Raw genomic sequence first — 14,254 nt, forward strand, 5'->3', positions numbered from 1 at the left:
GCAGAAAGCGAAGAGGAACTAAAGAGCCTCTTGATGAAGGTGAAAGAGCAGAGTAAAAAAGCTGGCTTAAACATTCAAAAAACTAAGATCATGGCATCTGATCCCAAACTCTGGGAGAGAGTGAAAGACAGGGAAGCCTGGCATGCTGCAGTCCATAAGGTCACAAAGAATCAGACACGACTGAGTGACTGAACAACAATGAGAAATTAGAAAGAGAAATTAAGGAAATAATCCCATCCATCAGTGCAACAAAAAGAATAAGATACCTAGGAATAAGCCTACCTAAACCATGGGTCCACAAAGAGTTGGACACAACTTAGCAACTGAACAGAACAACAGGGACCAAGGACTTGTATGCAGAAAACTTTTAAGTCACTGATGAAAGAGATCAAAGATGACACAAACAGATGGAGAGATATCCCAAGTTCTTGGATTAGAAGAATCAATACTGTGAAAATGACTCTACTACCTAAATCAACCAACAGATTCTTTGCAATCCCTATCAAACTACCAATGACATTTTCCACAAACTTAATAAAACTTGTGGATGAGATGGTTTGAGGCAAAGGGCCCTTGAGAGCAGTATAGGAAAAGCATATCCTGGTCCTGAGAGCCCTATCCAAGGCCACAGTTGTCATTTTCTTACTTGAGTGAATTCCTGAAGGACCTCTTGAATCCATTTTCTTCATCTGCAAAATGAGAAACATCATGAACCATTTTTGTATGACCATTATTATGAAGCTTCAAAAGGGTCAGCAAGGGTGCTTAGTAATCACCAGTCACTCAAAGGATGGCTATGATGATCATTTTTCCTATCACTGTGTGCTCAACTAGAAATCTGTTCTAGGCTTTTAACAGTAACAATACGTTCTCTAGCCCTTTGTTTGAGTCAATGCTTCCATTTTTAATAAGCTGCAGATTTTGATGTTCTGCGAGTTATCATTAATAAGTCTGAAAAAAAAATGGAGTGCATTCTAGTTAATCAGTCTTAGGTTTAGCTAAGGAGGGACTGCTGGTGGAGAGAAAAGAGAGTGAAAGATTAGCAGAAAAATCTACTTTGGTAAACAACAAAGAAAGAACCAATAAGACCTAGGGCATTTACCTTGAAGACTCCATCACCCTTTATGTTCATGCAGTTAATAATAACAATTAAGAATAAGCTTTGGTATGTACCAGGCATTTTCCTTAGCAGCTTACCACTTACATCTCATAATAATTTGCCATTTTATACAGTTAAGAAGTTGAAAGACAGAGAGGAAACTAAAGTCATGAGCACACATGGCGGAGCTGTAATTTGAACTAGAGGTGTCAGATTCCACAGATGAGGCAACAACCCAGGGTGCTTCAGTAATTCTTCCTCTCCTCTATCTCTCCATCATCTTCCCAAGCCACCAGAGCTAGTAACACTGAAAGTTAATGCTGCGTTTCCTTTCACAAACAGGATACCTCCCCCTGTAGGCACTCTCATTCTGAGAAGGTTCAAACCTTTCCAGTCCAGATGACGCACACACACGCACAAAATCTCTGGGCATGTGACACAGACTGGTTTTTGTTCTTTCTCCTCCTATGTACAGAGTCAAGTCTCCAGATAGCCTCTTTCTAGCTTTATTATCCCCTTTTGTCTTGGTTTCTCTGACAGTGTTAATTAAGACTTTATATAGTTATTGACTAGAGCAAGTGGCTTGTAAAAAGACAATAGCAAAAATGAGCATGGAGACTTTCTTGAAGGAGCCCCAACTAGGGGCTTTGTTTAAAGTGACTTTGCTATGACAAAATACTATAGGCCTCCAGAAATAGTTTGATTTTTTTTTTTTTTTAGAAATTGGTTGGTAAATTCAATTTTGTCTTTAAATTACCACTGACCTCTCATTCTTCTTTTTCTGGATTTCTTCTCAGCCAAAAAATCCTTTCATTGGCAAATATTCAACAAGCTTGATACCTCATGTAAGATAAAATATTATATGCATAAAATGAGAGATATGTGTGTGTGTTGTAATGAAAAAGTGATTTAGGACATACATGATTAAGAATATGTGTCATTACTAGCAACAATGAGGAGGGACATGGCTTCATTTACGGTCTTCTAAATGAGGAAAAAATATCTTCTAAATGAGAGATAAATATTCTCACTCAAGATCTGTTACTTTTTCTCTTCTACATTTTCGTGGAACACTTACTCATTTAAATACTGACTGAAAACTCTGTTTTGTGTCAGTAACTGTCATAAAACACTAGGGAGGTGACTCATTGTTAAAGAGTAATACTCATCACTTGTCAATGGCTCATTAGCATGACTGAATAGGCACTAATGTAATTATCATGAATTGTCAATTTCCATCAGAGTGTCTTCTCCCAGTTCTAAGATTGAGACTGCTTGGGAAATCACAGAGGAAAACAGAAGATAGCCAAGTTAACAAATCCACCTCCAATACCAGAAAATAATGGCAAAAACATTTAGAATAAAAATGATGATGGTGATAGCTAATATTTGCTGCTGCTGCTGCTAAGTCACTTCAGTCGTGTCCCACTCTGTGTGACCCCATAGACGGCAGCCCACCAGGCTCCGTCTCTGGGATTCTCCAGGCAAGATCACTGGAGTGGGTGGCCATTTCCTTCTCCAATGCATGAAAGTGAAAAGTGAAAGTGAATTTGCTCAGTCATGTCCAACTCGCGACCCCATGGACTGCAGCCTACCAGGCTCCTCCTGCTATGGGATTCTCCAGACAAGAGTACTGGAGTGGGTTGCCAGTGCCTTCTCCGAGCTAATATTTATTGAATAATTATTCTTTGCCAGGCATTAGCCAAGTGCCCCACATATTTTATTGTTTCCATTCACCCTATAAGGGGCTTCCCAGGTGGTGCTAGTGGTAAAGAACCTGCCTGCCAATGCAGGAGACATAGGAGACACGGACTCCATCCCTGGGTTGGGGTGATCCCCTGGAGAAGGAAATGGCAACCCACTCCAGTATTTTTGCCTGGAGAATCCCATGGACAGAGGAGCCTGGCAGGCTGCAGTCCACAGGGTCACAAACAGTTGAACATGACTGAAGCAACCTAGCATATATCATATATATATAGTGCACACTATAAATCATGTACCATTACTAATATCATTCCAAGAGGATAAAACTTAGAGACATGATGTAAATTGCCCAAGATCATACAGCTAGACCTCAAACCCGGATCATCTGAATCCAAAATCCAAGTACTTGACAGTTTGAACTTCAGTGCTACTGACCCACGTGGTCAGATAGTTCTTTGCTGTGAGGGTCTGCCCTATAGGGCTAAGGAGTTTAGCAGCATCCCTGGCTCTGCCCACTGGATGCCAGGAGCACATTCTCTCCCTGCCCCTTCCCCTACTAGTGGCAGCCAGAAACGGTCCAGATGTTACCAAACCTACTCAGGAGGCCGAACTGTCACTCCCCCCGACCTGAAAACTCCAGCCTAACCCCTGTTTGTGTGCAGGGCTTGGTCATACAGCCACGTCCGACTCTTCGAGACCCCATGGATTCTAGTGCACCAGGCTCCTCTGTTCGTGGGCTTTCCCAGGCAAGAATATTAGGGCATTTCCTTCTCCAAATTCCTCTTTATATTGACTATATAATATCATGTCATTAAATAACTTCCAGAAACCTAATTTTTACGGCTCTAAGATATTTTATTGAATGTTAAATTAGCACTACACCTAAAATACCTCTTTTGATTATTTTTTAAAGAAAAATATATGTTTAAGAACTTAAAGCAACCAGATTCTTTGAAATCTACCCCTTTGTTGTATTCTCAGGTTTAAAGATGAACTTTGTCAATGAAATGAGAAGTGGGAGGTGTTTTATACTGCAAAGACTATTCACTTCCCTCATTAAAATGTCACCATATTCCATCTGTTACACTGTAGGAGATAAAATGAAGAAGACTTGGGTCGGTAGTAAGTTTCTTTAATAGTGAAAGAGTTTATTTGATTACTGTATACAGACGTGGCCTAAGTCAACAATCAAATAAAATACTGCATGCAGATAGATCTGAAAATAAAAATAAATCCATTAGTTAGATTTTCTTTAAAAATTCAGAATTCCATGAGTCTCCTAAAATATCTAATAAATCAAAATTTACTAAAGCTTTGGTTTTGGTTTCATTCCTTTTAAAATATATAATTAAATATATATTAAAAGCAAGTATTTTGCTATTTCTGCCTGTACCATTCACTAAACACTTAAGTGCTTACTATTATGTCAGCTAGTTTAGGAAAGATATAAAAATTAAGGTCTGCATTCCTGAGGAAATTATTTAAGAAACAAATCATATACACAAAAGCCCTGAAAATAAGAAAAGACAGTACAAAGCGACTAGTAAAGTGTTCTGTGTAATTCACATTAAAAAAAAATATACACACACACATATGCACACTGAAATTAAGGAGGATAGTGAGATTCATTTAATAGGCATATTTCATATAAACTATTCATCACAAATTTTCCATTTTAAGAGTTCACATGAAAAATCACAGTATGCATAGACTAGAAGCAAAATACATCAGACAAAAATTTTCTAGAGATGTTTGAGTTGTCAAACTTCTATTTTTTCCAAATCTGTTTAAGGTTTGGGGGGAAAAGCTTCATATTTGGATAAAAACATACTTTTATCTATCCTTCTTTGGCTAATCTATCACTTTTCTCACCAAAAAACACAATTTCTTACAAATCCCATACAGTTTTAAATTACTAGTGTTTGGTTTATATTTACCAAGAAATGGTTTACCTGTTAACTATAAAAATGGAATTTAAAATATATCTGGCTTAAGAAATCCAAGAGAACAATGGATTTAGCTGGGTTTATAGACAAAAGATATGTATTTAAATGATCATGCACTCTTAACCTCTCTCCTGGGTGCAGTTTGGAAGTAATCTGCCTTTTAATAACCTACATTGGACATCATGGTTGTAATCCAAGTGAGTAGAATCACAACAAAATTATCTAATACATACATGTTGCTTAGGGCTGCAATGTTACCATAGTTACTACCAGATCAAACATCTCAGGAAAGCAGGGCCACCAAGTCTTTCACTGTGAAGAAATTCAGCACTTTTGACAGGTAATGAGCCCTCATTTTCCTTCATCTTTGGGCTTTTCCAATTGATCTTGTGCTGTTTCTTCATCTTTCTTTTTCACATCTGCAAGACAGATAAATTTTCATCACATAGAGAATATATTGAAATCTACTTTGTACTATACTGGGAAAAAAACAGTTTGCACTCTAGTCATTTTCTACTTGATTAGGACACACTTTTTTGCCATCCATGTAGACGTAGAAACTACACAAAGAAAAGATGTATGGGTCTGTCTCCTAGTTACCTTTCTCTCTTATTCTCCAGAATATTATGTGCCAGGCAACCTTCAAAGGTTTATTACAATCTCCATTTACAGACTATTCTCTTGAAGCATAAACAGGTTAAGTGACTTGCCCAAAGTCACCGAGCTAGTGAGTGACAAAGCCACAGTTTGGATGCAGACTGATGGACCTTGCCCTTCCCCATCTCCCGATGACAGATCACACTCTCAGCTTCCTCACACTTCCCACCTTCTTTGCTGCTAAGAGTTAATCTCATTTTCTACTTCATAGGAAAAAGAAACAAATCAAAACTATCAGATCAGACAAGCTCAACTTTCTGCCACCAAACCTGTAAAATTACCCCTGCAGTCTAGACATATTTCTTTTGCCCATATGACCATGGAAGACGTGGTCTTTGGAACTGGCTATGGCTGTTGGAGCCCCTGGCAAAGTGAAAACACAGCATCCCTTATTCAAAAAATATGGAAAAATTTCAAGATGACAACCATAGAACAAAACCAAGGGTAAGCCTCACCTGAGCCCAGAGAGGGCCCTGAGCAGCTGCCAGGCCAGCTCACCCTTGGAGCTGGTGCTGCTTCCACTGATCAGATCTAATTTCTTCATAATCCAGGATCCTATCCATTTCTGCCTCAACAGCACTCTCATGATCATCTCTAAGCTCCTCATTTCATCTGACTTTTGCTCTTTCTCCTGGCACCTTCATTTCCTCAAGTCACTACCATCTCCAAACTGACAACGGCCTCCACTGACTGGTTTTTCTTTTATCCTTCAAAATATATCTTTGGCTGTCATCATTTTAAAATATGACTACTGCTTCTATTACTTCTCCAAAATGGGTCCTATCAAAATCATCAGGGGCATCTTTGAAAAGAAATCTGATAGACTATTCTGTTCTCCAACCTACATTCATCAAATATTTATTAAGCACGTGCTACTTCCCTGGTGGCTCAGACGGTAAAGAATCTGCCTGCAATGTAGGAGATCCAGGTTCAATCACTGGGTTGGGAAGATCCCCTGGAGGAGGGAATAGTTACCCACTCCAGTACTCCAGCGTGGAGAATTCCATGGACAGAGGAGCTGAGCAGGCTACAGTCCATGGGATCCCAGTAAGACACGACTGAGCAATGAACACACGTACCAAGCAGTGAAGAAAAAACTATACATTCCAACTTTCAGGGAAATCTTCATGATAAATATGGACAATAACTAAAATGAGTAAAATGTCTGGCATGTGGAAAGTTTACAAGTGCTACAGAGGAAATTTAAAAAAGGAATTGTCGAGAAGTGTTGGGGCCTGGAGATTGCAATTTTAAATTGGGTTGGCTAGGAATGTCTCACTGAGAAGGGGCCGTGTGAGTCAAGACCTGAGGAGGTGAGGAAGTTAGCTTGGTAGGTAACAGGGAGAAGAGCATTCCAAGCAGAGAAAACATCAAGGTCAAAGGCAGCAATGTGCAGGAAAGAACTGCCATGGGGACTGTGCAGAGAAAGGACAGAAAATGGGGTCACACGGATACCAAGAGACTAGATCTCTGAGGGTGAAATTGGCAGATTTCTGAACTAATTTTGAAAGTAGAGCTGACAGCACTTGGATGTCTCATAGGCATCTCAAATGGAAGAAGCAGAAATCACTCCTCTAACCCTTAAAACTGCCTTTCTTCCATATTGGCCCTTCTCGGTATATGGCATCACCATCTACCCTGTTGCTCCAGGGATTATCCTCTATTTCTCTTCTTCATTGCTTGTAGTCATCTCTACCACATCAGTTCATCATCAAGTCCTATGGATTGTGCCTAGAAAACATATCCCAAACCCACCCAATTCCATCCATCTTCATAACCTATTCAAAGCCATCATCTCTCACTAGATTTCTGCAACTGTTCCATGGGTAAAAGCTTAACAAATCCTTTCTCCTGCTCTAATGGCAAATTTGACTTGAGATTAATTTTCTAGCTCTGTTACCCTGGAAACCAGATTATGTTGGTATGTCAGCACGGTTAGTAAGTGTGTGGTAGAAATGACCCAAATGGTAAAATACACCTGTACTGAGAGAAACTATACGCTAACTGGTAGGGAACCATAGCACTGGGATTCCATAAAGGTCATGACTCTTGTAACTGAGCATGTCTCTTGTAGTGTCCATGGACTTAACTGCAAAGTATTAACTCCCTGGAAGATGAGGCTTCTAACCCACCATTGCTCCCATTGGTGCAAATCTTGTTGCCTTGCGCCTGAGTTTTCAGTGAGTGGTGGGGTGGGGATGCACAGAGACTAGCCCCCATGACTGCTTATATGGACTTCTGTGAGGACCCACACAGAAGGAGATGATGTCACGTGGCTCTTCTGGCCCGCTGTGTTTCTAAACCTGTATACTTTTGATCAGACTGGCACCAAATGTGGTCTTATGAGTCTGAATGTTTACTTTGGCCCCCAAAGATTTCCTAATGGGGAGTGCACCTCCTAACTCCACTATACCTGCTATTTCTCCTACAATCCATTCCTCACGTAACAAAGTAGATATTCAAATATTCAAACATGAATATCATCTCCCTCACATTTAGAATAAAATCCTCTTTATTCACCCAGGTTTCTAAAGCCCTAAGAAAGCTATTCCTTGCTTACTCTCCAATGTCATCTCTATTCTCCCTTCTCACCTGTGGCCAGATTTTATGCTTCTTGACATGTCCATCTCATTCCACTCTAAGAGCTTTATACAAGCTGTTCCTTCTACAAAGAATGTCCTTCCCTCTTACTTTCCTGCCTGGACCATTCAGTTGTTATTCAAAATATTCCACTGCCATCAGATTTCAGTTAGGACTTCCTGAATTTCTCAATCTAAAGGAGCCACCCAGTAACTCTCTACCACAGCATCCTATTTTAATTTTCTGATAGAATATATCTCCAGGCAAGAATACTGGAGTGGGTTGCCATTTCCTCCTCCAGGGGAATCTTTCCGAGCCAGGGATCGAACCTGGGTATTCCACATTGCCTCACACTTGCCACTAAGATAAATGATGGATCAAATGAGTAGTTAAGAGATAGTGGAAGGTGAGAGAGGCCCTCTGTGACATTTAGTTTCCTAAGCTGCCACCCTCTGTCACCTCTTGCTGATATGTTATAAGGCATCATTGTCCTCCCTACCATAGTTATCAATTTTTAAGGGATAGATTAAGACAGATTGTGAACTACGAAGATTTTAGGCAGGTTAATTTCATGTAAGATGCAGGATGTCTGACAGCCTAGATTTCTTCCCACTTAAGAATATTAAAAAGGAAAACCAAAACAGGACTGATCTGAGGGAAACTTGAAGATCTTTCCCAAAATTTCTATTTTTAAATGACTAAAAACACTGAAACCATAGTGTCTGAGACAGACCCCAGATTTTTGTTATTATTAGCAATTGAAAACTGCAACTGCTTTAAAAACAATTTTAAACAAATCCTGAATGTCTGTACTTAGCTAACAACAACAACAAAAAGCAGACCTTAAAGCTATTTATATATAACTTCGTTAGTGACACATTATCAAGGCCATCTACATATATAAATTTACTTCCTTTTGTGTTTTCTTTAACATCTGGTGTTATATGTTAATTCACTTTTAACATTTGGATTTTCTTAGTACCTTCAACTTTATTTGAAAATGATTTAAAGGAAAGCATAAAAATAGAAACAGTATTCTTTCAGATAACAGTCTCTCCCAGGGAACAAGATAAAATGAAGACTCTACTAACTTTCGTACCATATATTTGTTCTCGTTTGTTTAACTAAATAATGTCAGTAAGCATTAAAGTTCTGTGTATGTGTTTAGGGGCTATCCACTATAATTAGACCTGTTACATGAACAAATAACTTATATTCTCTACCTCACAAGTTAAGGATGGTCCTTCAAGCCCTGATAACCATAATCATATTACACTTTTGAACTTAAAAAGCCAAAAGCACTACACATATTTTATCTTCTTTCTTTAATTTCCTTCATCTTTTATCTTATGATAATTTATGGGTATGTATATATATATTTTCTGTTATTTATAGAGTCCCTTAAGAGACATGAAATTACTTTTAGAAAAAAGTGAGGTAACTCAACCAAAAAGGTAAGTCCAACCAGACTCCAGGGTCTGGCCACAGTCCCTGGCCTAACAAGGATAAAAGTATTTCATAGAGATCATACCAGGAACATTTGGGAAGTCTGTAACTTTACCAGGGAGAAAGTTACCTCCTGAGGCAAAGAACTAAGAGCCCTCTTCTGGGGCTCATATGAATAGGGTAGAAGTACGGAGCTTCCAGCTCTCTCCTGCCTCACTGCCACTAGGAATAAACACAATAAACACACAAACTGGAGTCCACTTTGAAGTCTAAAATGGGGCACAGTATTATTATATTTATTTTCACAGAACTAAACACTAGAAGATTTAAGAACAGTGTATAAGCAGTGGGGTGAAAGACTCAAGATTTTCCTACAGGGGTTTGATAGCTCTTGCTTTTTCCGAATCCAACTTTTTCTACTGGTTAGAGAACGATCAACCTTTATACAAACACCCACCTTAAAGTTCTCATCTCTAATGGATAATAAATTTATTCTGAGATACGATAAATAGAAGAGCTTGTAGAATACCACGATGGAGTAGAAGCTTCCACAGTGATTTGCCAACGGATGGCAGAAGGAAAATTATTTCTGAGAGCAACTCAAAAAATTTTGTAAGCAGGTTGAAAGAAGGGATTATAACTGTCCACCTTTGTATTCCCAAACACTACCACTGTGCATAACTATACGTACCCAATGAATAAGTAAATGTTCAGTTTCCACATTTATACCAGGAGATTAAAGAGAGAAGGCCACTTTCTGAAACGCTGAAGAGATCTACTTAGCTTTTAACAAAAGCTGAGAGATCTTAGTAAACAAGTTTAACTAGTTAAAGGGGAGATTGTTCCCGAGGAAAGGATGAGGAAGAGAGAAATACCACTGATTCTAAGAGGATTTTGAGTGTTACCTTCCTTCACGGATAGGGCTTCCAGTTTGACGGGCAACTCCTCTGAGGTCCCGCCTGCAGCCGCTGAACCCTGGATGTCCGGGACGGCATTTCGGCGACCGGCCCGTGCTGACGATGCAAAATTGCTGACCACAGGCTCCACATCCGTCATTTTGGGTGAATCTGTCCTCATAGTAACATCTACAAACAGAATGTGCACATGAAGACGAAGATGAGCCTGTTCCAAGATCCACGTTCACACTAATGGTTAAAAGGCATGGCTACATCAACAACACAGAAGCCTTGAGAATCTAATCATTGACTGCACCCTGCATCAAGGTCCTGGAGCTTTTATTTGCACATTTGTACAATCACTGGATGGAACAGGAAGGCCTCAGTGGGAGCCAGATGGCTATAAATAACTGCGTAGCCCAGAGGAGCCACTTGGATGCTTTAGGGTGCAGTAATCTCTCGCCTTTTGTTCTGCTTTTCTATGGCTGGATCAGCCAAATAAGGGCTTGGAAGGAAATGCAAACGGATTTGTTTGGCCACTCCCATGGAGACTCTGCCTGCCAGTATTTGCTTGTGGTGCTTGTTCAGGCTGAAACCAAATCACTATAATTTGTAAGGACCAAACAAAACACACTCTGTTCTTCCTCTTTAGAAATAAGAAATTCAACTCTATCTCAAAGCCTTTTTACCCCAGTGGCAGCTGTTTGTCTATCTGCTCTAGCTTCAGGCATAATTTTCAACAGTCTCATGTTTGTGTTTGGGAGGGTAGAACCTCTGTTACCTTTTCTTGCCTTCAAGTGGACAGGGCAATTACTAGTGCCTTCCTAAACATCCTTTATCTTCCTAGCAATTGCCTCTATGGAAGAATTCTCAAGAGACCATTCACTATACAGGGAGGGAGGTAGCAGACATTGCTTATTCTAAAACGAGCCCTCTCTTTCATATGATGTTTTCTAATGAAAACTCTCCTAAGAAGTCAATAATGAATGGTATCTCAAAAGCAGCAGCTGCAGCAGGAATTTTCTCTTTTTTTGAGAACCCATTAAATGCTAGGCTCTCAGCTGGGCCTTGAGAGTACAAAAAAAGGATTTAGTCTCCATTTTTAGGGGACTCGCACACTCCAATGGGAGAAGAAAGAATATACATACTAGGATAGATAACATCCTAACACAGAATGTGCTGAGTATCAACCAAAGGATGAAGAAACTCATCTGTGGCACCTAATGGCCGAAATAGATGAACCTTGACCTACACGAAGCAAATCAAACCTTTCACTGAAGTTAGAAGGGAGTCTTTCCCAATCAGTTACCTGCAATTCAGGAAATGGTAAACATGAAGTGAAAAGAGTCACAAATTATGGTGCATCTGATATCAGAAACACACTTTCTTTTGTTCACAGGACCCCAGAAATGCACACGGAGCTTCATGTGGGCCCAGATGCTCTCATCTCTAAAGGAATCATGGTAAAGCTGAGAACAATGCTAGATTTTCAGACATTATTTTGGACTTCTAACTTTTGGGTGTTTGCCAATTGTCTGGCATTGACACCATCAAGTAACTGGACTGTTAGAAAGAACACACCATGCTAGACCCGCAAGATGATATTGGTTAATTGAATTAATTTCTCTGAGTTGCAGTTCCTCACCTATATAATTAGTCTGACTGATTCACAGGATTCTAGTGAAGAACAAATGAGATAAATAACATGGAAATTCTTTCTAACTCTAAAACCATATGTCTGATTATTGGCATCATTATTCATCTTTCACTAAGTTTTATTTATACCACCACCTCTTATGTATCCCCTTTGGTCCTAACAAGAAACATCATCTTATTGAAAGACCTCTTGAGTTTTAAAAAAGGGAAACCAGAATTTATTCAATATTGCACAAACATTTTCACATGTATTATCTCAGATAAATCTCCCAATAACCCAATGAGGTAGTGAGGAATAACTCTCACTATATGAATGTGGAAACTGGGGCTCAGAAAGGTTAATTGACTTATTTCGAGTTGAACAACTCCTAACCTAGCACACAAGGTTGCAAATTCAGTTTCAGTTCATTCTGAAAGCAAGATGACATGGGTTACTACAAAATTATCCTTCTAAACTCTGGTGATATACATGACAGCCATACAACAGCTAATTTCGTTTGTGCCCTTCATTACTTTTTAAATAGAAAAAAATTATATACAGGTGATCCTTGAATGACACAGGTTTAAACTGCACAAGACCATTTATACGTGGATTTTTTTCCAATTAATATGTTCTACAGTGCTACACAATCCATGGTTGGTTGAATCCTGAGGTAGAGAACTGCTGATGCAGAGAGCGACTCTAACATTATACACAGGTTTTCAGATGAATGGCGGTCGATGCCCTTAACCTCCATGTTGTTTAAAGGTCAACTCTATATACATTTGTGTTGAAAGAAAAAGAAATTCCCTGTTTTTGCATAGGTATTCCTTTCTGGCTTGAACCTCTGGTTATCCACGTGCCCCCCACCCCACACTTATGATAGACAAATTTCAATTAGAGATCACTTCTCTACAGCTTATGAGGAACACTTGACATTAGTTAGGGAACAGACCCCATGTGCAGACCCCCATTCTGTCCTCAGCCAATTAACATCACACAAGAAGCCATGACCACAATCAACTATTTGTTTATAGGAAGCAACTTCATGCTAAGTTTGGAAGAGAAGCTCCATGAATACCTTGATTCTTACTGTCCTGACAGTCCAAAATCTTAACACTAAAGATAACAATAGATATAAGAATATTAAGACACACTCTTTAAAATACTTAAATGTTATATATTTTATGTTTAGCAAGATGGGATATGTCAAAGGAGTCTTGAGTTAAAATTTGCATATTGAAAGAAAACTTCCAAAAGGTGGCCTGGAGGGTGGGTCATCAACATGAAAGAAAAAACTTCTGCGCTCCAAGATTTTTCATTGCTGTTGACTCCTATTTTGAAAGTTTTTGCTTTTGCCTTTATACTGTTATTTCTGCATAGGCTTTCTACATTAGTCCTTTTTTGTTGATTGGTATTAGAAAACAAGACCATCACAAAACTATCTAAAAGTCGGTCAATGTTATAATCATTAACTACCATTTTAAGATCAAAACAAAAGTGGATATGCAGAAGGTCAAACAACAGGTTACTTTACTGCAGAACTTTCCTTGGTCCATTTCCAAACTCTCACTGGGCACCATCTTCCTTTCAGAGCCTGTGACTGATGCTGAGTGACCAGGATGTTAGGCTCCACCACAAGACAAGCCCAGCCCACAGGCTTTCTATAGTGAAGTCATCTGATTTCGGTGACTTAGAGAGCACTGGGAAGAGCGTCTGAATACACAAGGTGATTCTTAACTGGGCTCTTTTAATTCCCTGGTAAGTTTGTTGCAGCATTAGAAATAATCTGAAAGTACATCAAGAAAAGAAGGATTGAATAAATCATATCTATTATATTACTGGATATTATATGGCTCTTATAAAGAATGTGTAAGATCCAGTCAGATCTACTTATGGAGATATGTTCTTGATACAATGTGAAATAAAACAAGCTTAAAAGGCAGTAATGACAGCATGGAGGGAAAGGAAAAAAAGCAATGAATATGTCATTTGAACTTAAAAAAAGAATGAAAGTTCTAGTTAGGAATTTAAGAGAGAACAAGGAGAATATTAACCACTTTTGGTATCTCCTTACATATTTTAACCTGTAATAAAGTGTTAAAATTAAATAATATGTAAAGGAATTGAAACATTCACCTGGAAAAATTATGAAATACACAGATACTCTAACATACCAAGGCTCTAAAAGTAACACTTTGACAATTTTACCCAAAATAGTGTATCTTCAAGTGAACGTCTCTCCCTACCCCAATTAGTCATCTTACTTATTTGTTGTTACTATCCTATG

At 38.9% G+C, this 14,254-nt stretch overlaps 1 protein-coding gene across 6 annotated transcripts in view; it reads right to left on the reverse strand.

Moving 5' to 3' along the window:
* Positions 1-3,926: 3,926 nt before the first annotated feature.
* Positions 3,927-14,254, reverse strand: part of PKIB (cAMP-dependent protein kinase inhibitor beta) — a 110,125-nt gene continuing 99,797 nt past the window's right edge. For 5 of the 6 annotated variants that reach the window (XM_061131607.1, XM_061131606.1, XM_061131608.1 and 2 more), the window contains 2 exons: positions 10,338-10,517; positions 3,927-5,168 (listed from right to left, as the gene is read on the reverse strand). In XM_061131607.1, the coding sequence (XP_060987590.1) occupies positions 5,101-5,168; positions 10,338-10,509 (240 nt within the window). In that variant the 5' untranslated portion in view covers positions 10,510-10,517 and the 3' untranslated portion in view covers positions 3,927-5,100. Of the gene's footprint in view, positions 5,169-10,337; positions 10,518-10,644; positions 10,793-14,254 lie in introns of those variants that run through there. The other variant, XM_061131604.1, reaches the window with a different exon arrangement.

Source organism: Dama dama, chromosome 28 (genome assembly GCF_033118175.1).
Source record: "Dama dama isolate Ldn47 chromosome 28, ASM3311817v1, whole genome shotgun sequence".
Classification (NCBI taxonomy): domain Eukaryota; kingdom Metazoa; phylum Chordata; class Mammalia; order Artiodactyla; family Cervidae; genus Dama; species Dama dama.